This window comes from Dasypus novemcinctus, chromosome 21 (assembly GCF_030445035.2).
Source record: "Dasypus novemcinctus isolate mDasNov1 chromosome 21, mDasNov1.1.hap2, whole genome shotgun sequence".
NCBI classification, from domain to species: domain Eukaryota; kingdom Metazoa; phylum Chordata; class Mammalia; order Cingulata; family Dasypodidae; genus Dasypus; species Dasypus novemcinctus.
Window position 1 is genome coordinate 27,352,724 of NC_080693.1, and position 21,805 is coordinate 27,374,528.

The 21,805-nt window shown below is 58.4% G+C and overlaps 1 protein-coding gene across 4 annotated transcripts in view; it reads left to right on the forward strand.

Moving 5' to 3' along the window:
- The first annotated feature begins 2,037 nt into the window (after positions 1–2,037).
- Positions 2,038–21,805, forward strand: part of WSCD1 (WSC domain containing 1) — a 46,631-nt gene continuing 26,863 nt past the window's right edge. Inside the window, exons 1-4 of one of the 4 annotated variants that reach the window (XM_058283730.2) lie at positions 2,038–2,148; positions 12,074–12,745; positions 18,382–18,496; positions 19,884–20,068. In XM_058283730.2, the coding sequence (XP_058139713.1) occupies positions 12,319–12,745; positions 18,382–18,496; positions 19,884–20,068 (727 nt within the window). In that variant the 5' untranslated portion in view covers positions 2,038–2,148; positions 12,074–12,318. Of the gene's footprint in view, positions 2,149–2,655; positions 2,984–3,418; positions 3,491–12,073; positions 12,746–18,381; positions 18,497–19,883; positions 20,069–21,805 lie in introns of those variants that run through there. The other 3 variants (XM_058283728.2, XM_058283731.2, XM_058283729.2) reach the window with 3 other exon arrangements.

Genomic DNA, 21,805 nt, shown 5'->3' on the forward strand with positions numbered 1-21,805 from the left:
CCTCTAGGAAGCCTTCCATGAATTCCTCCAAACTGGTGTTGCAAGTTTTTCTGGTTTCCCATGCACCAGATACATATGCGGTGCACATAGTTAGCTGCCTTATGAACAGCCATTGCCCAGGATGTTCCTTGCTAGCAGGTGGCAATGTGCTCAGAGAATACTGGCTTAGTCAAATGCATTCCTCTTGGTCAGTGATTAGTTCAGGGATATGCATGTGGCCCAATACTGGTCAATGGGACCTGGAAGTTGGGTGGGTGGGTGTGGGGTTGTGTGGAAAAAACTCATGAGAAATATCCCCTTCCTTCTTGCCCTTGTGCTTTGTCCTTTGGGGAAGTCACGTATGGAGTTGCAGTAGCTCTCCTGCAGTCAGGAGGGGAATTCCTGGGAATGGCACTTCGAATCTGTTTCCTTGTCAAGTTTCCTACACTGGAAATTCCTTGAGGGGACTGGTTCTTCCAGAACCCCTAGTGTTCAACTCCAAACTGAACACAATTAGGGGCCTTGCTCAGGAATAAATGAAGGGATGCAGGGATGGATGGGTGGATGGAAGGGAGGGGGGAGAGATGAAAGAAGGAAGTAGGGAAGGAAGGAGGGAAGGATGGAGGGAGGGAGGGAAGAAAGGAGTGAGGGAGGGAAGGAAGGAAGGACGGGACCAGCAGATGACATGAAGCTGGGAGCCAATGTAAATTCCTGGGATCTAAAAATTGGGATCCACAAAGAGGCGCAGATGGGATTGAAGTGGGATCACACTGGGCGGATTCTTAGTCCCAGGCCTGCAGGCAGGTGGCAGGGAGTGCCATTACAGTAACCGGACATGTATCAGCACCACAGAAGTCCCTGTGACGTCTCTTCTCACAATTGCTTTTAGGATATGGACAGAGATGATAAGCAAACGGCTGTCAAACAGGTTGGCTTTGTGGAGAGGAGAGCCGTGGGGCGGGGTGGTGGGCGGGTGTGGGGAGTGACTCCGACGGGGTGCACCCCAGGCAGCCTCTTCGTGCCCTTCCCTGCCACCATTGCTGGGGAGACGGCCTGGTCCCAGCTCTGAAATACCCCTGGCCATTCCGACAGCCATTAAGTGGCCCAAGCTGCGCCCCCCCAGCCCTTCGCATCCACTTCGTGGACCCTCTTATGCACCCCTTTTCTCAACATCTCTGGGCAGCGTCAGCAGGGGCACCTACCCGTCCCCCCAAGCAGGGCCCCGCAGTGCTCCCCTGGAGGCTTGGCCATGCGGGTGCAGTGGGGCCCTGGGCACAGAACGGCGCACGTGCCCGGCAGCCTTTGTTCCCTCTTCAGGCAGCTTTTCTTGAGGCAATCTCCTTCCCTGGGGGCGGCCGTGGCCCCCCCACCCTGGTCTCCCAAAGGGCTGGGCTCAAGTCCCTCCTGCCCTACTTGCTGTGAGCCTTGGGGGGATCCACCTTCGAGTCCCAGGAGCTTCATCTATGAGTGGGCACATGAAGACAGCTCAGGATTTTTGTGACTTTTAAGTGGGACAGTGGGTCTGTGAGGGCCAGGGCTGGCTTCACAGGTGCCGCAACCTGTGCACAAATGGCCCCGCGCTTGGTTTCACGTTCTACGGTCATCATCTTGAAATTCTTAATAACATTTAAACAAGGAGCCCACCATTCAGTTTACGCTGGTCCTGCAAATGCTGTAGCTGGTTCTGGGGAGGGCTGTGAAAACCAGAAAGCACTGTAAAAGTGCCCGGTGGGTTACTCTTGTTGCTAATAGTAACAATACACATACGCACATTTTACGAGCGGGATGGGTGTCCACGGGGGTTTCCTGCAAACCAGGAATGCTGGGCGACACAGAACTCATCTCTCACTCTCTGTGCATCCTCCCCAGAGCCCTCAACCTTCGTTCTGAGGGTGCAGACTCAGTTCTAATCCTGGCGCTTTATGCCTAGCCTTTGGGTGCCACTGGACTGACCTACATACGCGGGACTCCTACCAGTCCTGGGCTAATCCTCTCCCTGCCTGTCCTGCACCTGTTGACAACGGGCTCCTCTGAGCCTTGCCAATCAGCTCTGCCCCTAGCGGGAGTCGGAGGCAAGCAACTCCCTCTTAGGAAGACGGGGTGAGAGCCAAGGCCACCTGCTCCCGCTGCCTCTGCGCGTCCTTAGGCGTCCTTAGCGGCCAGCCCTGGGTGAGGACAGAGCCCTCCCGTGCACCTGGCAGGGCAGGGGTGGGTGCTGGGGCTGGGGGTTTCTGGGGGACAAGGGTGGGGTGTGCTGTGGGGAATCTTAAGGCTGGACCCAGCTCCTCAAGAGGAGTGTTGTGTACAGCAGCGTGGTTGTGGACCTGCGTCTGTAGCAGCGTGTGTCCCCCTCCGTGGATGTTTGTATCAGTGCCCTCTGTGTCTCTGTACGAGTGTGTCGGGGGACTCCTGCTTCTGGGGGCGACGATGTCGGGCCATGGGTCTGTCACAGGGCGTTGAGTGTGGCTGCTTGGGTCGGTGTGGGGCAGTTTAGGAAGCTGGTGGCAGAGCTGTGTGTGTGCGTAGGCGGGGAGATGGTGTCGGTGGTGGTGATTCCGTGCCTCATCATTATCATGTGTGCATGTGTGTTCCAGTGCGTGGTAGTGTGTGGGTGTGTCTGTGCGTGAGAATGTGGGTGTCAGTGTTAGGTCTCTACAGGACCATGATCCAGAATGTGCCTGACTCGATGCTTGGGTCAGGGCAAACACCTGTGTGGCAGCGAGCGCGTGTGCATGTCACAGGATCACAGTTTGTTTCTGACTGGGACGGAGCCCAGTGCATGTGCTTGAGTGTGTGTCAGTGTATTCGTCCGTGAACCAGGCTTCGCAGCGTGTATCTGTGTCAGTGAGCGCCTGCCACCGTGTTCGTACTGAGCGTTGCGGCGCGCTCCTGTGTGGCAGTGCCCAGGGCGTTTGTGTACGCGTGTGCCGGAGGGTGAGTGCCAAGGCATTCGCCTCCGCGCCTCGATTAGAGCGAGACATCGCCTAGGCGTGTGTGTAAGAGGGTGAGTGTCGGCGTCTGAGCGTGGCGGCGGCGCGTGGGCCCGCGGCCCGCGTGCGTGTCTCCCGTCGGGTCAGCGCGTGGGCCCCCGCCGCCCAAGCCGCGACCCCCGCGCGCCCGCCGCGGCCGGGAGGTGCGCGCCGGCGCCTCTAGGACCCGGAGGCGGCCGGCCGCGGTCCCTCCGCCGCGCGAGTGAGCATGTGCAGAGCCGGCGCCCGCCCGCCGCCCCGCGCCCCGCGCCCCGCGCCCGCCGCCCGCGCCCCGCGCCCCGCGCCCGCCGCCCGCCGCCCCGCGCCCGCCCGCTCGCGCCGCCGCCGCCGCTCAGCCCGGCCGTCCGAGGAGTCAGGCGGCGGGCGCCGCGGGCCGGGGGCGCCTCCGTGCGCTCGCCGCGGGCGGCCCGGGGGCGCGCGGGCGCGTCTGCTCCGGGCACTGCGGGGCTGCGGGCTCGGCGCCCCGGGGAGGCGGGCGCGTGGCCGCCAGTGCCGGGGGCCCCAGCCGGCCGGACCGCGGGGTGAGTGCTGCCTCCCGGGTGCCCCAGCCGGGACCCCCGCGCGGGCTGAGAGCAGGGTTCTCCCCGGCCTCGGGCGAACAAGTTTGTGTAGACGCTTGTGGGAGCGCGGGGGGCTGCACCTGCTCCGGCTTCGGGGCGGGCTTGTGGGGGGCGCCTCTCCGGGGGGCTGGGGCAGCTTCGCTGGGTGCGACGAGGAGCGTGAGTGTGTGTGGATGTGGGAGCGCTTGGTAATGATCAAGAGGGGCGGGGGCCGGGGGGTGCGCAAGGCACTTTCAGAAGCCGCGTCCCCCTCCTGGAGTCCCGAAAAACCATTTCCTCGGAGGGTGAAGGCTCCCTGGGGGGGAGCCGCGGATCCGGGCCCGGGGAGGGGGTGAGGGCAGGATTTGGGGTGCGCACCGCCTCCCTCCTAAGAGGAGACATTTACCAAGAAGCATCTCCTTCTCGTTCCGCTACCAAGCCAGGCTTCCGGTCAGTGGAAGATTTTCCCCAGTCTCTTGGTGAACTTGAACAGAGCAGAAGCAAAAGGGGAACATGTATTTCGTTCGGAAAATTACCCCGAGGTAGAGCTTTGCATCTTCCTCGGTGTGGATGGAGACTCACGCCTGGAGGCTGCTAATTGCGTTTTTAAATATATTTATAAATACCCAGAAGCGGCAGTGGCTGTGTCTCCTGTCTCAGGGTAACCTCGCTGGATGTCTGGCTTCCTGAGCATCTGTGCCCTCACTGATACCTGCGTGGAGTTGGCTGGCCTGTGGGGGGTGGGGGTGGGGGTGGGGGACCGCTGTCCCTTCTTACGACCTGTGGGAAGGCTGAATGAAGAATTCAGCCCTTGCCTGGGTCCCACATGGGCTGGGTCCCCAGTGGGTCCTGGCGTGCGAAACTCCACCGTACTTTTCTAACAACAGCAGATGCCACCACCCCTCTTGATGCCGAAAAAGTACGCTTGATCGGAATATGGGGGGGCCTTTTCTCTTCTCTTCTTTATTGCCACTATTAGGCTCAGGAAGTGAGGGCTGGTGGGGAGTTAAAGAGAAGCAAAAAGCTACCTGGCCCTACTCTGTAGTTGCAATGCTAGAGGGAAGGCAGGGGAGAGGTTTCCTTGGGGTGTGGAGGAATGGGACTTATTTCTCTTAGGTCTGCCCCCCTCACGTAGCTTGGCCCTCAGAAGCCCCTCGGAGAAGATGCCTTAGTGGCCCCTAGAGATGGCGGGTTTCCATGCCGGCTGACGGAGAGCAGACGCTTTGCTCCTCGAGTGCTGTGGACCAGGGGCTTGCTCAGTGGCTGAAGGAAGCCTGGCGGGCGCACGGCTGGGGGCTGAGCTGACAGCCTCATCTTCCCCCACAGAAGCCCCCCGGCCCTCACCTGGGCCGTATCCTCCTCCTGTCCTTAGCCAAGTCGTTTCCACAGCTCCTCTTGAAGAATGCCCTGTTTGGGAGTGAGGGGACGGGGTTCTCTTTTCTCCACTGGGGTTGGAGTCCTCCGGGAAGCTGGTTCAGGCCTGTATCGTGTCTAGCTGGAGGTGATAACAAGCCTGGATTGGGCAAAGTGCCAGATGCCCTCCCTGCCCTGCCCTCGCTGACTGCCTCACCCGGCAGGCACCGGTCTTCCATGCCCCCCACCCCACCCCACCCCCCCGGTCGGCTGCTAAAGCCTGAGCCGCCAGCCGAGCCAGTTCAGCTGGAGCACCAGGGAGTGAGTCGCAGAGCTGGTTCCCTGTGGGGTCAGCTGAGCAGCCCACCGGGTCATTGGAATCCAGGCCTCTGGGCAGGGGCCTCTTGGAAAGGGCTGCTTCTCTTTGCAGACACTTGGAGCTCGTCCTCCCACCCAGGCCTTGGTGAGACCAGGGCCCCTGACTCTCCCTCTGGAGCTACGCTGCTGTTAAGGTTAAGGCTAAGGGCTTTGGGTCCATCCATAAGAGGCGAGTGGTAATCATAGCCACCAGCAGGGGCAGAGCTGGGCCCTAACCTCTGGGTCCTGGCTGGGCCCAGGGCAGCCCTGCTCAGGTGGCTGATGGGTGAATGAGCCTGTTTGTAAAAGCGAACTCAGTGCTTCCTCTGATTGCCTTCTCTCTGGGCTTCATGTCACATTTTCCCACCACTCCTTCCAGCCTCTTCTCTTCATAACTTTAATAGTTACAAATGACTGGAAGTGTGCTGCTTTTGAAGCATGGGTTGGGGGGAAGAACCCTGCCCCTGCTACCTGTCCATGTCTGTCCTGCCTGTTTAGGTCCTCCTGGTGTGGACGTGAGAACTGGATGGAAGAATGGGCTGCAGTGATTTGTAATCTACAAAATTATCGTGTATCTGCCCTAGATGCTGGAAGGCCTGGGGGGAGCTAGAGGTAGCCGCCGTGGAAGGAGGGGCTATGAGGGTTCTGAGGATAGCACGCCGGGGTGTCTGTGCCCCCTCCCACTGCATCAGACCCCACTCTAGTTCCTGCAGGCCTGCTGGGGTAGAGAGGCAGAGAAGGGCAAGCCTCACTTTGGAATCTCGCCCTGTACATGTATTTATCCAGACCACTCGCCAGGATTGCACACACACTTACATGCTAGCTCCTGAGTTAGGCCTGAGACAGCCCTTCGGGGTGCCCTGCTGGGTGGGGAAACATGGAACCAGTGAACAGAAAAGGCAGCCTGCAGAAAGCCCAGAAGAGGCTGTGATTGGCTGATTGGAAAGCAGACTGGCTGCAGATCAACCCACTTAAATGGGAGATACCAGCCCACACCGGGCCCCAGCTGTCTTGGCAGCCCCTGCCCCATCGCAGTGCCTGACGTGTAAGGGTCTCCGTCCTGGGATTAAACAAATGAAGGCCAGGTGGGATGGTCGATGATACCACAAACTTGGAATTAGGAAACTCGAGTTCAGTCTAGCCAGAGCTAGTTGTCTCTTGTCAAGTTAATTGGCCCTGTCTGTGTTTCAATTTCTGCCTCTGGATAATGGGCATGATGATTTTGAATTCATAGGTTTGTGGAAGATTGCTCATGCATTTCTTCATCTCTTCATTCATTCAACACACTTGATAGTGTGTAAAAGTACCTTGCAATCGTGAACGTGTTATGTAAAATTTATTCTTACCTATATGAACTCCAACAATGGGTTTGATGAAGTACTTTTTTTCTTTGCATTGAATAGTTTTGACTTTGAAATTGTTTTACACCTTTCTAGCAACATTTTTTTTAAAGCTTTAGACCTTTTCGCTTATGTTCTGATGTTCAGAAAATCGAGAGATTTGCCTCCTCAAAGAAAGGGACACTACCTCTTCCCCTTTTCACAGGTCTTGTCCCCAGCAGGGGACAGTGGGTGCCATGTGTTTGGTGGGTGCCATGCTCCCTTCCTCACCCCCCAGACCCAGAGGGGTGGGCATCCCAGGATGAGAGCAGCATGGCCCGGAGCACTGGGGGCGGCCCTGCCTCAAGGCAGAACAAATAACCCGCGCACAGGTCATAGGAGCACATGGCCGTGCTCTCTGCTCCAAGGATCGGGACGCCTTCATGGGAGAGGTGGCCTTGGAGCTGAGCCTTGATGGCTGAGAAGCATTCTAGAGCCTTAGATGGGCACAGACATCCCTGGCTGATGGAAGAGCCTGTGTGAGGGGGCACAGAGCATCTCACCCTGGCCAGGGGGCGCTGACTGGGCCAGAATTCTAGAAGGAATGTTGAGAGGAAGGGACAAGCAAGGTATCTGGGGGACTGCACCAGGAGGGGCCATCGAGTGCCAGGTTAAGGAACTTGGACTTGGTTGTCTGTACCCTGGGGAGCCTTCGCAGTCTGTACATTTTTCGTTTTTCAGGTTAGAAAGATTGCTTTCTGAGGCTGCTGGAAGGGGACAGCCTCCTGGAGAGGGGTGTGGGGTCCAGATGACAGGCGAGGAGCCCGAGCGAGGGCAGGGGCAGGGGAGATGGAGGGGCAGGGACAGGCAGGGATGGGGTGAGCCCAGCTGGAGACTGAGGGCCTAGGCTGAGACCCACACGGCTGCCACCACTGAGGCTGGGGCTCCAGGCTGCTGGGCTCCACCGACCCGGAGTGCCCACCTCCTTGTCGGGAGAGTGCCACGCTGGGGCCCCATTCTTTTGTCCAGTGTCTCAGCAGGGCAAGGGCACTCAGCTCAGAGTCCCCAGAGGTTTGCGCCTCTGCTGCAGTGGCCGTGGGGGCTGAGACGCCCCAGAGCTGCCACTGCTCGTCCTTTCTGGCCAGGGCTGGTGGGAGGTGAAGTCATGTGAGGGAACCCCAGTGGCCACTGCTCAGCCCTGGGCCAGCCCTGAGCTCTGCTCTCCAGCCCCCAGGCCCCAGGCACTGCTTTCTCCTCCCTGCCACCTTCACCTGCTCCCTCTCTCTGAAGCCCCCAGCCTGACCCCCAGCCTGGCGGAGGGTTTGGTTCCATCTGCCCAGCCCAGCAGTTCCTTTGCCAGCAGCCTCCAGGCTGCTTCCCTGGGACCCAGGTGGCAACAAAGGCACGGGCTCAGGATTTCTGAGTCCTCATCTCTGCTCTGGGCTCCTGCCTCCCTCCCTGAGACCTCATGGAATTGGACCTTGGCCCTGTCAGTTCTGCTCTCATTCCCAAGAGGCCACTCAGGGTTCCTGTCCCTCAGGCCCAGCGTTTCTCTAGGGTGACTCAAGGCTTCCGGGGTGGCCACAGGGCAGGGCTGTGGGTGTTCAGGGGTCCAGCCCGAGGCTCCACACTGAGCCTGGCTGCCCCTTCCCTCACAAGGCCCAAACCCCAGCAGGGGTGGAGGCCCGCCCCCCCGCCCCCACCTTGGAGCCCACCAGCTTCTCCTGGAAGCACTTGGGACGGTTCCGTGTGGGAGGTGCTGCAGGAGAAGCACGCGGTGGGGGAGGATTATCCCAAATCCTCAAGGAAGAGCAGGGCCCTGAGGCTGCCTCCCAGCGCCCCAGAAAGCTGGACACTTACCCACATCGCCGCGTCTGGAAGGTTTAATTTGAGGGGCGCCATGTGCGGCATCGTCCCGGGAGCTTTGGTCTGGCATATTTTCAGAAAGGTACTGACAGAGACACTCTAGACTCCTTTCAAGAACCTATCTTGCCTGGTGGGAAGCCAGAGAGGGGCTGGGGAGAGAGGCATGAAGCTTGGTGGGCACAGGGGTGGGCTGTGGAGCCTGGTTGCCTGCGTTCAAATGCCTGTCTGCCTGACCTTGGGCAGTGAGCTTCACTGGGCTTTGGTGTCCTGAGCTCTGAAATGGGACCCTAAGGCCATCTGCCTCTGTATGGAGCAAATGGCCATGCAGCCCAGTCCACCCCATTTGTTTACTCTGTAAGTGCTTAGTAAACGGTGGCTTTGAAAAATAAGGCAATTGCTACCAGCAGTCGTAGTGTGGGGATCAGTTTTAAACAAGAATGGTATACGGGGCCCACCCTGAGGGCGAGGGGGCTCTAAGAGGGAGGCGAAGCGCTCCCTGACACTGATTTCACCAGTGGCAAAGCTGTCGCAGGCCCGTGCCTCTTCCTTGTTTGCCTCTTTTCCATTCCTAACCAACGCATGCCACAATCTATAGGGAACAGAGAAGTTTTCCACCCTCTCTCTAATTTGATTCCCACAGCATTGCCGATTTACTCCACTTAACGGGTGAGGGACCTGTGGTGTCGCTGTGCGATGGTTGGCCCAAGATGGACCTCCCAGGCCCCCAGGCAGTGGGTGGACATCCCCTAGGGGCTGGCTGGTTCTGCTCTCTGACTTCCTTGGCGGTGTGGGTGGGAGCCCTTGGACAGAAGCCCTCTGTCTCCCAGCTTTGAGAAGAGATGGGCGTGGCAGAGAGTAGGGGATGATTGGCAGATGGGATGTGGGTGGTGACGGTGGTGGAGGCCTAGAACCAGGGACCTCAGGGGGCTAGGTGGCCAGTTCCCCGTGCTTTGAGCACACCTGCCCCAAACCCCGTAGCGGGCATTCTCCTGTGTGGGCGGGAAATCGGCTTTACAACTCTAAAGTTCGGAGTGGCAGCCTTTCCTAGAAGAGGCCTGTGTTGTAGAACTTTGGCCTGAAAGTGCCACCCACCACCCCAGACCAGGGGAGGCCCCTCTGGGAAGAAGGCGCTCCAGAGGGAACTTCTGGAGGGCCTTGGGAACCTGGGTGTGACCGACTGAATCCTGGCCACTCCCCACCCTGTCCCACTTGTACCATGTTTCCAAACCCTGCACATAGAATTCATGCAGCATCTGGCCTTCAGAATTCTGCCCTGGTGATCCAGGCCCCGTCGTTCTGCTCCATCTCATCAGAAACTTTCTTTTTATATCAGGAGTTCCACACCACCCCATGTTCTTCCAGTTTTACAGGAGTTTTCACTGCTAGAATCCCACCCTCCTAGCCAGAACCCCGTGTGGACAGATCCAGAAACTCCTGGTAGAATCCCACCATAGGAAGGATAGCCCGTAGAGCTCAGGCCCTCTTGTCAGCTTCCGTGCATTTGAAAGACCCAGTGTTAAGCCGTGTCAGGGCAGCACACCCTCTTTTCCATGGTTAGGCTGAGCTCCCACAGCTCTGATGAGTGGAGTTTGAGATTTCACTACCCTAAGATATCCCCAGGAGCAGGTTTCTGATATCAGGGTCTGTCTATGAGTTCATCTGTCCTCTTATTCCTTTTTAAAGAATTCATTCGGAAATAAAAATCATTGTGCGTCTCCACTGTGCCTCCCGCGGGGGGCTGGGCTTGCAAAAGGAACAGGGCAAGGCTGTATAGCCTTGAGTCGATTCCCAGTGGGAATGACTGACAAGTTGTCCCAGACGGTGAGTGCTGGGATAGGGATCAGCCTGGGCTGTGGGAAGACGGGACTGTAAGCCAGTGGGTGGGTGGTGGTCAGGGAAAGCTTCTTGGAGGAGGTGACACCTGGGCTGAGCCTCGGATGACACAGAGGGATTCACCAGGTAAAGTGGGAGGAAAAGGCCCAAGGGGCCTCTGCAGCACCGTGGTGGGGTATGCGCTCACGCACGGGCGTGTTGGGGCCGCCAGAGGAAAGAGGTTGGCAAGAAATGAGGCTGGACGCGGCGGATCGTGAAGGGACCTTGTATGTCATGCTAAGGAGCTTGGCGTTTATCCCAAAAGCCATAGGGAGCACTTGAAAAGGGCTTTAAGCAGGGAACGCCATGATCAGATTTGCGTGTCAGGAGGATCACCCTGGCAGCCTGGTGCCGGATGGATTGGAGGCGCCAAAGCTGGGGGCAGGAGATCAGTCAGGATTTCTTGGGATTTTCTCTGTGGTTTTACAAATCTGACGCAGATGGCCGGGATGGGCCTGGCGCACACCAGCTTAGAGAGGAAAATCAGAGCCCCGGAGACCCTCTCTGAAATGGCTTCTCGACTCAGAGGTTAACTCAGCCTCCACTCGCTCATTACCCAGCCCGCCACCCCCACCCCCGGCCTGAAGGCACAGCCGGGCCGGAGGGGCTCGTCGGCCTGGGCCTCTTCGCATCTTCGGCCCCGGAATGCCAGGCCCCGAGAGCCTAAACATTGTCTTTCCTCTCACACCCGGCCGGCTGTCCCGGGCGCACAGAGCAGCCATTGAGCCGCCGCGCGGGCCTGGCAGGGGTCCCGGGCCACGTTTGTCACGGGCAGTGGCTTAGTCATGCATCTCGGAGCCTTTCTTCCTGGGACAAGCCCGCCCTTGTCGTCAGGGCCTTCCTCACCCAGCAGCCCCGCTCGCGGCAGCTGCGGACCCCTCTGCCAACCCCGACAGCCCACTTCAGAGGCCCCGCCGGGGAGAACCAGAGCCCGGTGTGAGCGCATGGCCTGGGGGGCGGAGGCGCCCTTGGAAGGCCGCTCGGAGGGCCCTTCTGCTCTGTCCTCACCAGGTGCCCGGCCTCTGCCCGTGGGATGCGCCCCGGGCGCTGTCCTGTCCCTTTGCCGCCAGCCTGTCACCCTGGGGAGGCCTGGGGAGGCCATGCCCCCCACCCTAACCCCCCACCTGTGTTGAAGCTGACCAACCTCTGCGGCAGCTCTTTCCAGAACACAACTCAGAGTCCCAGTGCACCCCTGGGAGGTGCCAGATACCCGTGCCCGGCGCTGGGCACATCTGCAGGGTGGTGTCTCCTGGTGGGCCAGGCCATGGAGTAGCTGGGCGTGCGGCCCCGAGTGCAGACTGCGCACACTTTGGCCCCTGTTTGCCAGCCCCGCGACTTGGGGAAAGGAACTCCACCACCCTTTGCCACAGTTCCTCATTTGCAGAATGTGGATATTACAGTATCCAGCTGGTTGGACTGGAGTGAGGCTAAATGTGAAATGCTTCATCAGGTGCCTGGCACATAGTAAGGGCTCAGGAAAAAGCTGCTGTGCTCCTCCTCCTCCTCAGTGCTCCTGCTGCCGTTGTCGACTCTTCACTACAGCTTGAGAGGAAGGGAGTTATCCTCATTTTACAGATGAGGAAGCTGTAGGCCAGAGAGGTTAAACAACTTGCCCAGTGTCAAACAGTCCATGAGTGCAGAGCTGGGACTCTCAGTCCAGTGCTCCTGCAGCACAGCTGGCACCTTCGGTGAAATGCGCATGGGGGAGGGGCGCCTTGACCCTGGGGCAGAGGGGCCTCCCAGCAGGGGGCGGCGGATCCTCCTTCTGCACCTGAGTGCTCTTTCTCCACCCTTCCAGATCTCCCAGCCAGGAGCTCAGGGATGGCGCAGTCCGTGGCACTCAGGCAGAAGCTGCAGCTGCGGCGTCCGGTGGCCCCTGGAGCTGAGTGATTGTGCCACCTGGATGCCTGCTGGAAACGGGAACAGAAACCCCCAGGGGAGCTGGGATGCGGGGATGACGGCCGCGGAGGCCCCGGCCTCCCTCCCACCCGGGCGCTAGGAGCCGAGCCGGGGCTCCAGCCGGGAGCCCTGCCACCCGGGGGCATGGCCAAACCTTTCTTCCGACTCCAAAAGTTTCTCCGCCGGACGCAGTTCCTGCTCTTCTTCCTCACGGCCGCCTACCTGATGACCGGCAGCCTGCTGCTGCTGCAGCGGGCCCGCGTGGCCCTCCCGCCGGGTCCCCAGGCGCCCGGCCCCCTGCAGGCCCTGCCCGTGGCCGCCGTCGCGCTGGGCGTGGGCCTGCTGGACAGCAGGGCACTGCACGAACCCCACGTCAGCCCAGAGCTGCTGCTCGGAGTGGACGTCCTGCGGAGACCCCTGGCCCGGCCCCGGCCTGGCCCCCGCTGGCTCCGGAGCCGCAACTCGGAGCTGCGCCAGTTGCGGCGCCGCTGGTTCCACCACTTCATGGGTGACCCCCAGGGGCCGCCCGCCCTGGGCCCCGAGGCCCTCAGGCCAGCCGCCCGCAACCACGGTAGGTGCGCAGCCCTGGCTCCCTGGCCTGTTGGGGAGCTGGTCCCGGGAGCCCCACGGGGGTCATGGTGTTGGTATCCCCATTCTCTGGCCCTGTCGCACTGCCGACCGTGGCCTTCACAGACTGCCCCTCCCTTCCGCTCTGCAGGAGACCTGCAGGGCCTGTGGTGGGAAGTCCTCTGGAGTTCTGCTCCTTGCAAGCTGGATTTACACGGGGCTCAAGGCCGAGATGTGTAAGCAGGCGATTTTGAGCTCAGGTGCGTTGAGCTCGGCTTGAATCCTGGCTCAGCCACAGGCTTGTGTGACCTTGGACATGTCCCCTAACTTCTCCAGGTTTCTCTAAATTGGCGATTGCAGGGAGCTGCTCCAGGGTTACTGTGAAGATTCTACATGATAGAGCAGTGCTTCTCAAAGTGCGTCCCCAGACCAGTGGCATCAGCTTCATCTGGGAGCTTGTTACAGGTGCACATTCGCAGCCCTCCCCGCCCCAGACCTGCTGAATCAGGAACTCTGGGGATTGGGCCAGCACACTGTGCAGTAACATGCTGTCCAGGTGATTCTGATGCATGTTTAAGTTTGAGAACCTCTGGGATAGAAAACCTAAAATATTATTTGGCACTCAATAAATGGCAGCTGTTGTTTAATAAAAATAGCTGACATATACAGCATTTACTATGTACCTGTAAATTGTACTATTGTTATTATATCCCAGTTTTACAGAGCAAGAAACTAAGGTGCAAAGAAATTAAGTAAATTGCCCAAGGTCACTCTCTAAGCTTGGGTTCCTAAGAAGGAAAGCCTGAAACAAGGCTGCAGGTGCACATCATGTATTTGGGAAGTGGTCCCTGGAGACCCTGGTTGATAACCTATAAAGGGTGGGTTATCCAACAGGTACCACGGTGGGCTCCTGGGACTTAATGCAGCTGGGGGCTCTGGGAGCCAGGGTAGCACACGCATCTCGGAGCACAGCCCGGCGTGCCCTGAAACGGCAGGGCCCGGGGGACACGGGCAGGGCACTGACAGGACCTGCCACATCACACTGCCGGAACGTGGCAGAGCCGGGTTCCAGCCCAGGGCCTGCCTGGCTCCAGGCCGGGGCTCTTTACACTGTGTGATGTGGACTGGCTGTGAAGGCCCAGCACACAGCAACCAGGGAGGGTCGTGGTTCTTGTTAGATCCTGACTGAGCTCATTTAGCGTCTCAGCATCACTGTCTACACCCTCCTTGATCTTGGACTCTTAAAACACAAGGGGAACTGCTCTCTTGCCTGAGGAAAGCCTTTGTAGAGAGTGTGGTTGGAGCATAGAGCTCATTTTATACAGCTATGATTTCTGAAAACTCTCCCCCCACACACTAAGAAGTGGAGCCTCAATACAACTCATTTAGACTAAAGGGTAAATGGCTGACAAAAGTCTATATGGATTTCTTGTGAGGAAGCCATGGAAAGAGCACAAGTTTTGGAAACAGAAACCTGGATTCCTTTCTTGGTCTTACCACCCAACGGCTCTGTGACCTTGGGCAGATCAACCTTGATTCCTCTCTCCACTTCTCTCAACCCACACTCACTGAGGATCCCCACACGAGGCTCCATGTGTACTGTTCCCTGGACCCTGAGCTCAGCCTGGTGGTAGTATCAGATATGCACCACATGAGTGATGGAAGGGGATCCAGTGAAAGCTGTAGAGACCCTGGTTAGGTGTAAGCAGGACTGACATTCAACTGTCATACACCAGTATGGTCCTATCAGTGGTTAGAAGACTGAAACACTTCCACGCTTTTTGGTAAAAGGCTTCTGCCCTGGGCCCCCGGGGTTCCTTCTCCACTCTGGCTGCCCTTGCCAGCAACCCCCAAACCTCTCAGTTACCCAGCAAGTAAAGGGTTAAGGCCTGGCACAGCAAGGGGCATCCAGGATCCTGCTAAGGCTCCTACAAGTAGCAGTTCCAAAGGGTCAGTGCCCCCATGTGTTGCTGAATATTTTGAATAGCCCCCAGATTTAAGGAAGGGGTAGCTCTCCCTGCAGAGTATAAAAACCAAGGGTGTCACGTGGCTGGCGAGCTTCACAGAAAGGGGGAGGCAGGGCCCTGGCCTGGGAACTCTCCTCGGAGCCCCTTGCTGTCCTGCACAGCCAGGCCGCTGGGTAGGTGGAAAATAGCCCGCGCTCCAGCACTCGGGACAGCTGCCGGGGCTGCAGACAAAGCGGGCGTCTCTTGGCGGCCCGGGCAACCCGCCATGCCCCTGAAAGGGGATCCTGCAAGCCGCGGAAGCCGCAGGAGGCGCCATCCATCACGGAGCATTTCATTATACCTTGGACAATGTCCATAATGGAATAAAATGTCAGTAAGTTTACTAGGGGAAAAATAGTAACTTCTCCGTAGCCAGTTTGTTTTTTATTGATAGTAATTTCCAAAGACGTTCCAATATCTCCAAAGCCATCAGTAATAGCCTCACGGCATGTCCATTCTGATGTGCAAATGAACAGATGCCGAGTCACAGGCGATAATACATGGCTTCCATCTCGGCCGAAAGTAATATATCCGCCTCGCAATGTGTCCCAGCGTAGCCCTCGGAAGTTCTTCCCTTTTCTGCACATTCTTGCCTCTGTCAAGAAGTTTAAAAAGCCGTTTGTCATTTTCCCAGAAAAAGGACTAACCTCCTCCTCGGTGGCGAAGGGGACATCTGCATCTCGGGCCTTTCTGCGCACTGGGCCGGGCCGTCTTCTCCAGACCTGCTGGCCCGTCGATAACTCATTAGCCTCTCCTCCTTTCCAGGATAACCCGGCCTTACTGCTCTGAACCCTTTTTCCTCTCCTTTATTAATGGGTTCATTCAGCTAATATTTATTGGTCCACCATCCCAGCAGGCCGGGGCTAGAGCATGCGATCAGAATAATAATAGCTGATATTTATTTGAACATCTGTTATTTATGTGACACGCATTGTGCTGCGTAGATGGACATCTGTTACCTCATTTAATTTAATCTTCAAACAGCCTTAGGATGTAAGTGGTGCTATTGCCATTTTAATGATGGAGAAATGGAGTTTCAGGGAAGAAAAGTAATTTTCAAGTGCCTATTATTAATAATGATACATTAACAATTAAACAACTGCTACTCTATGCCAAGCCTCGTATTAGACACACTCTACACATGTCACCTCATGGAGTTGGCTCCATATCCCCATTTTACAGACGGAAGAGCTGAGGCTCAGAGAGAGGCTGCGGCATGTCAGGGTCACACAGCCAGATAGTAATGGCAATGGTAGTCCCAGGCAGAGCTGGGATTTGAACCTAAGCCTGCCAGTTCCCAAAGGCTGTTACCATCTGCTCCGGGTCTCAGCCTCCCAGGATCTCAAACCCAGGCAGCCTCAGAGCCTTTTGGCTAATTTCCCCATTGACAGCGATGCATGTTTAACCACCCCCGAGCTTGTGTTTGGGATGGTTAACTGAAACCTGTAATGGAATCTCTCCTTGGCCGAGCAACACATCCAGAATTTCTCAGGTATTACTAAGTGGGCAGGCTGAAAAGAAAAATGAATCCTTGCTGGCCCGGGTGAAGGCTCTCTGTCGCGGTCCGTTCTGATCTCAGGGGTCCCGAGCCCTCCCTAAGGAGGGAGGGAGGCGCGCGGGGCCTGGGGTCCGAGCAGCAGGCCTCAGGAGCGGGGCGCAGCCGTTTGTGCTGGTCAGCGTCCTGGGGCGGTCTCGCCAGGTTCCTGGCCCGGAAGGTGGACGAGACCCCCTGGCAGACCCCTGAAGGTGGGCGTTGCCCCTCCTCATCCCCGGCCCCTTAGCACCCCTTATGTGGCAGAGGTCCAGCCCCCGGGATCACTTGCCCCTGTTCGCCATCCTTAAACTCTGGCCCTTGTCATAGCGCAGTAGGGCCATCCCCTCCTTGGATGTATGTCTGCTTCCAGACTGCACTCTCAGAATATTGTTGGTATGGTTTTAGGAGCCAAAACCCACTGTGGACAAGTAGCTGCTGACACCGGCTCCCCTGGGGAGGCGCAGGGATGGGGTGGGGGCGGTGCCCAGACAGGTGAAGGCACGGGCCCTGCCTCAAGGAGTCTTCAGCCGTGTGGCAGACACCAGACACACGGGTCTGGAAGATTTTTAGCACCAGCTAGTGATAAGGACTCGGGTGACACGAGTTTTTCAAATGCTTCAGCTCAAGGAAACCCGAGAAAGGAGAGGCTGCGGAGGGCTGGGCTGGCTGGGGAGCTCAGCCGTCCCAGGCGGGAAGCCAGAGGGGGGGCTTGAGGGTGGCCGCAGGGAGCAGAGCAGGGGCAGGAGACGTGAACTTGAGGCAGGGAGGGTGGGCATTGCTCCATCGGACAGTGGAGGAAACTGAGGCACGGAAAGCAGAACGAATGGAGCGCAGGTCATTCGTGTGGGGTTCACAGCGGAAACGCCGCTCCCCAACGTGGGCCCTGGAGAGCGAGCCTTGGCTGGTCCGCCTCTCCCTGGGCCTCAGCAGGAATCGAACGAGTCCCCTGCCCCTTGCGAAGCCCCCAGCTGGAGGCCAGGACTTCCTTCTGACAGAAGAGCCATTTGGGAGTTGGCAGACTGTCGGGGGGCCCCGGCGTGTTCCTTCCCAGAGCCCCCCTGATGTCCCTGGAGGCCACCGTGCCCGCGCCCACCAGGTGACACTGCAGAGGCCTAGAGCTGAACGCAGACATTCTGGGAGACCTGCGACGTCTTTATCGCAGGTGCCCGATGTGGATCTCTGCGCAGCCGTGCTGGGTGCGCCTTGGCATGCTTGGGGGCTGTGTGGCGGCGTGTTCACAGATTCCCACTGTCGCTCTTTCAAAACACTGGTGCGCTTGGCCTTTGCGTGGCTGTGTTTGCGTTGTGCTCACAGCCCCCAGCGTCCCTGAGCTCCCCAAGAGGCATCTTGCTCCCCTTGGTGACAGAACCGGCGCACACGTTGGTGAGTGCACAGGCCCCTGCTTTGAAGAGTCACGCCACCCCAGTGTCCCCTTCCAGAGCAGGATGTCCCACCGGTGACGGGGCGGGAAGGGGCCTCAGCAGCCCCCCGACCTGCTGATTCCCACCCAGGACATCTCTCTTACATCCTTAACAACAATTGTTCAGACTCTGCTTACACACCTCCAGCGACGGGGGGCTCCCTTCTTCCTGGGACAGCTATTTTTTTTTTCCTCCGTGAAGCTACTAGCTAACGCATCTTTTCTGTAACTCATTTCTTCCCTCTGGCTTACAAGGAGGCAACGGAACCCGTCTATAGGGCATTTGTGGAGGCGGGCAGGCCGGTGAACACAGAGGCCCTCAGAGCCTTGGAAGGGAGAGGACGGAGAGGAGGGGCTGGGGTCTGGGGGGCGGGGGATTAAACTCTTCAGACTTCAGGGTGGGGACCGTGGAGGAAGGCGGTAGTCAGGCCAACTCCAGGTCCCCACCCGGCTGTCTGGGTGGACAGCGGGCCGTTCGCTGAGAAAAGGGGCTGGAAACGAACAAGCCGTGGTGCCCGGAGGTCCCCTGGACCGCAGCCTTCTTTCTCTGGCCTCTCTGCCAGGCGGGGTGGCCGGGAAGGGCTGGGGGTCTGCTGGCTTTTCCCAAGGGCGGGCTCAAGATGGGGGCTCTCCTTCCATCTCCCAGGCCTCTGAGTCTCCCCAGGCCTCCCCTCCCACAGGCACGTACGTCGGGTGTTTCAGCGATGACGGCCAGGAGAGGACCCTGAAGGGGGCTGTGTTTTATGATTTGCGAAAGATGACCGTCGCCCACTGCCAGGATGCGTGTGCTGAGCGGTGAGTGCTGGGGCCCTGGGCGGTGACCGCCCTGGAAATAAGTCTAAGGGACAGCCCCAGGACGAGGCAGGCGAGACCCGAGTATCCAAAACCACGGCGTGGCTCGGCCCTGGGTTCTAGCCCAGCTGTGCTAGGGACTTGCCTTGTGACTTTGGTGAGTTGTTTTCCTGGGCCTCAGTTTACTTATGTGCTTAAAATAAAACCAAGGGATTTAACCCAGATTTCTCAATGAAGACCTTTCTAACTCTGATAGGAAAACTTTATTTTCCATCTTGTGTTCACTGCCTGCAAGGCTTGCTTTTCCTGATACTGCAAAAGCTCGCCCAGTAGTACCAGGCACTTGAGCCAAGAAATGGTTCCTAGCCTCAAGGCGCTCACAGCCCAGTGTGTCTACGGGAGGGGGGAGTATAACACACTCAGTAGATGGGACTCTTGATTTCTTTCTACTGCATAAGATTCTTTCACATTTGTTGTATAATCCACACCACCTTCTGCTAGACGGCAGTTAATTTATCCCCATTTTACAGATAGAGAAACTGAGGCTGGAGAAGGAAAAGTCAGGGCCCCTGCTCACGTGGGCTTTGTAGTCTAGATAAAGCTAAAGCCGAGACCGTCTCCATTTTATTCTCCCCACGGTCAAGGACACTGAGCCTCAGGGGTAGGACGTGGCGTTTGGGGTTCTCACCACTAGCAAGTGGCCAGACGGGCACCAGAAGCTTGTGTTTGGGTTTTCAGTCTGGATTTTTTACACCCAGTGCCACCGAGACGAGAGTTTGAAAGTGTTGGTCTCTCTGTAGTTGAAACCCCCTGCGATGCCTTATGGATTCCCCTTCCAACCTTTCTCCACCCACAGGCCTGAGCTGGGTACAGGAGGCAAAGCGATGGCGCTGGAGGGCGGGCAGGGCAGCGGGGCGGTCGCCATGCGGAGGCTGCGGCAGGCGCTTCAGCCCGTGATGTGCGGGAGCTGGAGCTGCCTCAGGCCGCCCGGCAGAGCCAACTGTGAGATTTTCAGGAATGTTGTGAGCTGGTTATTAAACTGCTGGGGACTTGAAATCAGCTGTGGTGGGAGTATTTATGCCGTAGAACTTGGCAAGTGCTGCAAGTTGAAGCTCCCTCGTCCACCCCGGCACGGGGTTCCCAGCACCCCGCTTCTCCTTTAACCACGGACAGCACCTACGGGGCGAAGCTCAGGCCTGAGAAGGGGGGCCCATGGGGCTGACTGAATCAGTGCATCCCAAAGGAAGGCCTCTGCTCCCTAAACTCAGCCAGGCGCCCGTAGCTGAGGACTGACCTGCGAGGCTGCCCTTCCCGGACCCAGGCCCCGTGCCGATGGCATGTCAGCCCACACTCAGGCTCAGGCCTCACCCCAGCCCCTCTGCCCCTGCAGGTCCTACCTCTACGCCGGCTTGGAGGCTGGGGCAGAGTGCTACTGCGGGAACCGGCTCCCGGCCGCGAGCGTGGGGCCGGAGGAGTGCGGCCAGGAGTGCAAGGGTGAGAAGGGCTCTGTGTGCGGGGGCGCCGACCGGCTCTCCGTGTACCGCGTGGAGGAGCTGCAGCCCGGCTCCAGGAAGCGTGAGTGTGCGGCCTAGGCTCTCTGCCCCCCACCACTCTCCACCTGCTCCCTACCCCCTCCGACCCTTGCCCAGACCCCCTGGGCAGAGCCTGGGGCCTTCGCTTCCTGCCGCCCTCCCTGGCCGGGCTCCTGTGGGGGGTGGGAGTGGGGGGGTGGGGGCATGTCAGGGCCTGTGCAGGTCTCTTGAGTTCATGATGGAGGCACATCTTTCCATGTCCCCCCACGGGAGAAGGACCCTGGTCAGGAGGCCTGGGCTCTGGGCCTGGGTGTGCCTCAGACCTCGGTGGGCTCTCGTCCCCTCCCTGGGTTCCAGTGTCTTTGTAAACCGCAGAGGTGGACCGAGATTTCCAGCAGTGTGGCTGGCCAGATAATCAGAACGCTTCCTAGCTATAAAACACTTAGAAAGGCTGGATTACATTTAACCAGCATTGCTTCAAATGCATACCTGAACTTGGAGGACAGCAAGGAAATCCCTGGGTCCAGAAAAGAAGAGGGAGCTAAGGAGCACGGCGGTGAGAGCAGGAGAGCTGCGCAGTCCTGGGCTCGGCAGAGGGGAGGCGCGGGCGTGGCTGCCGCGGGGTTTAGGTTTTAGGGCCCAAGCAAGACAGGAAAGAGACCTCAGGCCTGTCAGGGTAGGGAGTAGTATTGTAGCCTCTACGTGAAGGTAAGATTCAATTTCACTGAGATGTAATTCATGAAAGTTTAAATTAAAACAACAAAAACAACCCCCACAAAAAACCAAAACCTTGCCACCCACTGAATCAGGGAGATGAAAAGAAAGCCTGTCTGTTTTGGCCTAGGCTTCAAGCGAAAAAATAAAAATCTTCCCAAGAATTTGTCACCAAGGGCCTGCTTTTGGCATTTAAGTCAATACTATGTGCCTGACCCGAAAGCTCCAACATAAAAGGGACGCTTGGTCACCCGGGGGTACCTGGCAAAGGCCAACGCAAATCTCCCTTGAGAACCGTGCCATCTACCCAGGCGCCAGCATCCTGTGGGTAAAGCCGCTCTGAAGAAGAGCAGGCAGTTCAAAATAGAAAACTCAGGGGGAAATCATCCATGAGGGAGAGGAAGCGATACGTCAGGTGGAAAGAGGGTCCCCCAAGAATTTCAGCAAAAAGAGCCACCCGGTGGAGATTACGATGGAAGGGGGCCCAACTAGATGAGTTTGAGACTCAGGCTTGTCCTCACTGCAGGATACAAGCCGCAGATCCACTTAGTCCAGTGAGGAGAAGCCCCTTTGTAAAATGCTTGACGCCTTGGTACCTATCGGCCACCCTGTCACGACTGGCAGGGGGGCCCTGGGAAGAAGTCAGGACAGGGGAGCAACTCTCCCTACCGCTGCCAACTGTGGGGCAGCTGCGATGGGGGCACCCACAGCCAGGTGCAGGCACGCTGGGTCCCAGACACGACCGCCTCTGGCCGTGGTCCCAGGCCCAGGGCTTTGGGGGAGCTGGGGGACTAGCCACCCAAGTGGGGCAGAGTGCAGGGAAGGGGTGGTAGGTCAGACGCCGGGGCAGCAGGGGGCTTGGAAGGGCTGGCGTGTCCGGCACTCAGTGACCAAGAGCCACGGCTGAGCCCAAAGGCCAACCCCAGGGGGCCGCGTGCAGGGTCAGGGCAATGGGGAGGGTGACGTGGTGCGCAGCCCGGGGTGGGGGTGGGGCCGCTCAGGTGCTTTTGCTTCAGGGAGACGCCCCTGGGCTCAGGAGGTCCTGACAAGGGCCAGGGTGGTGACC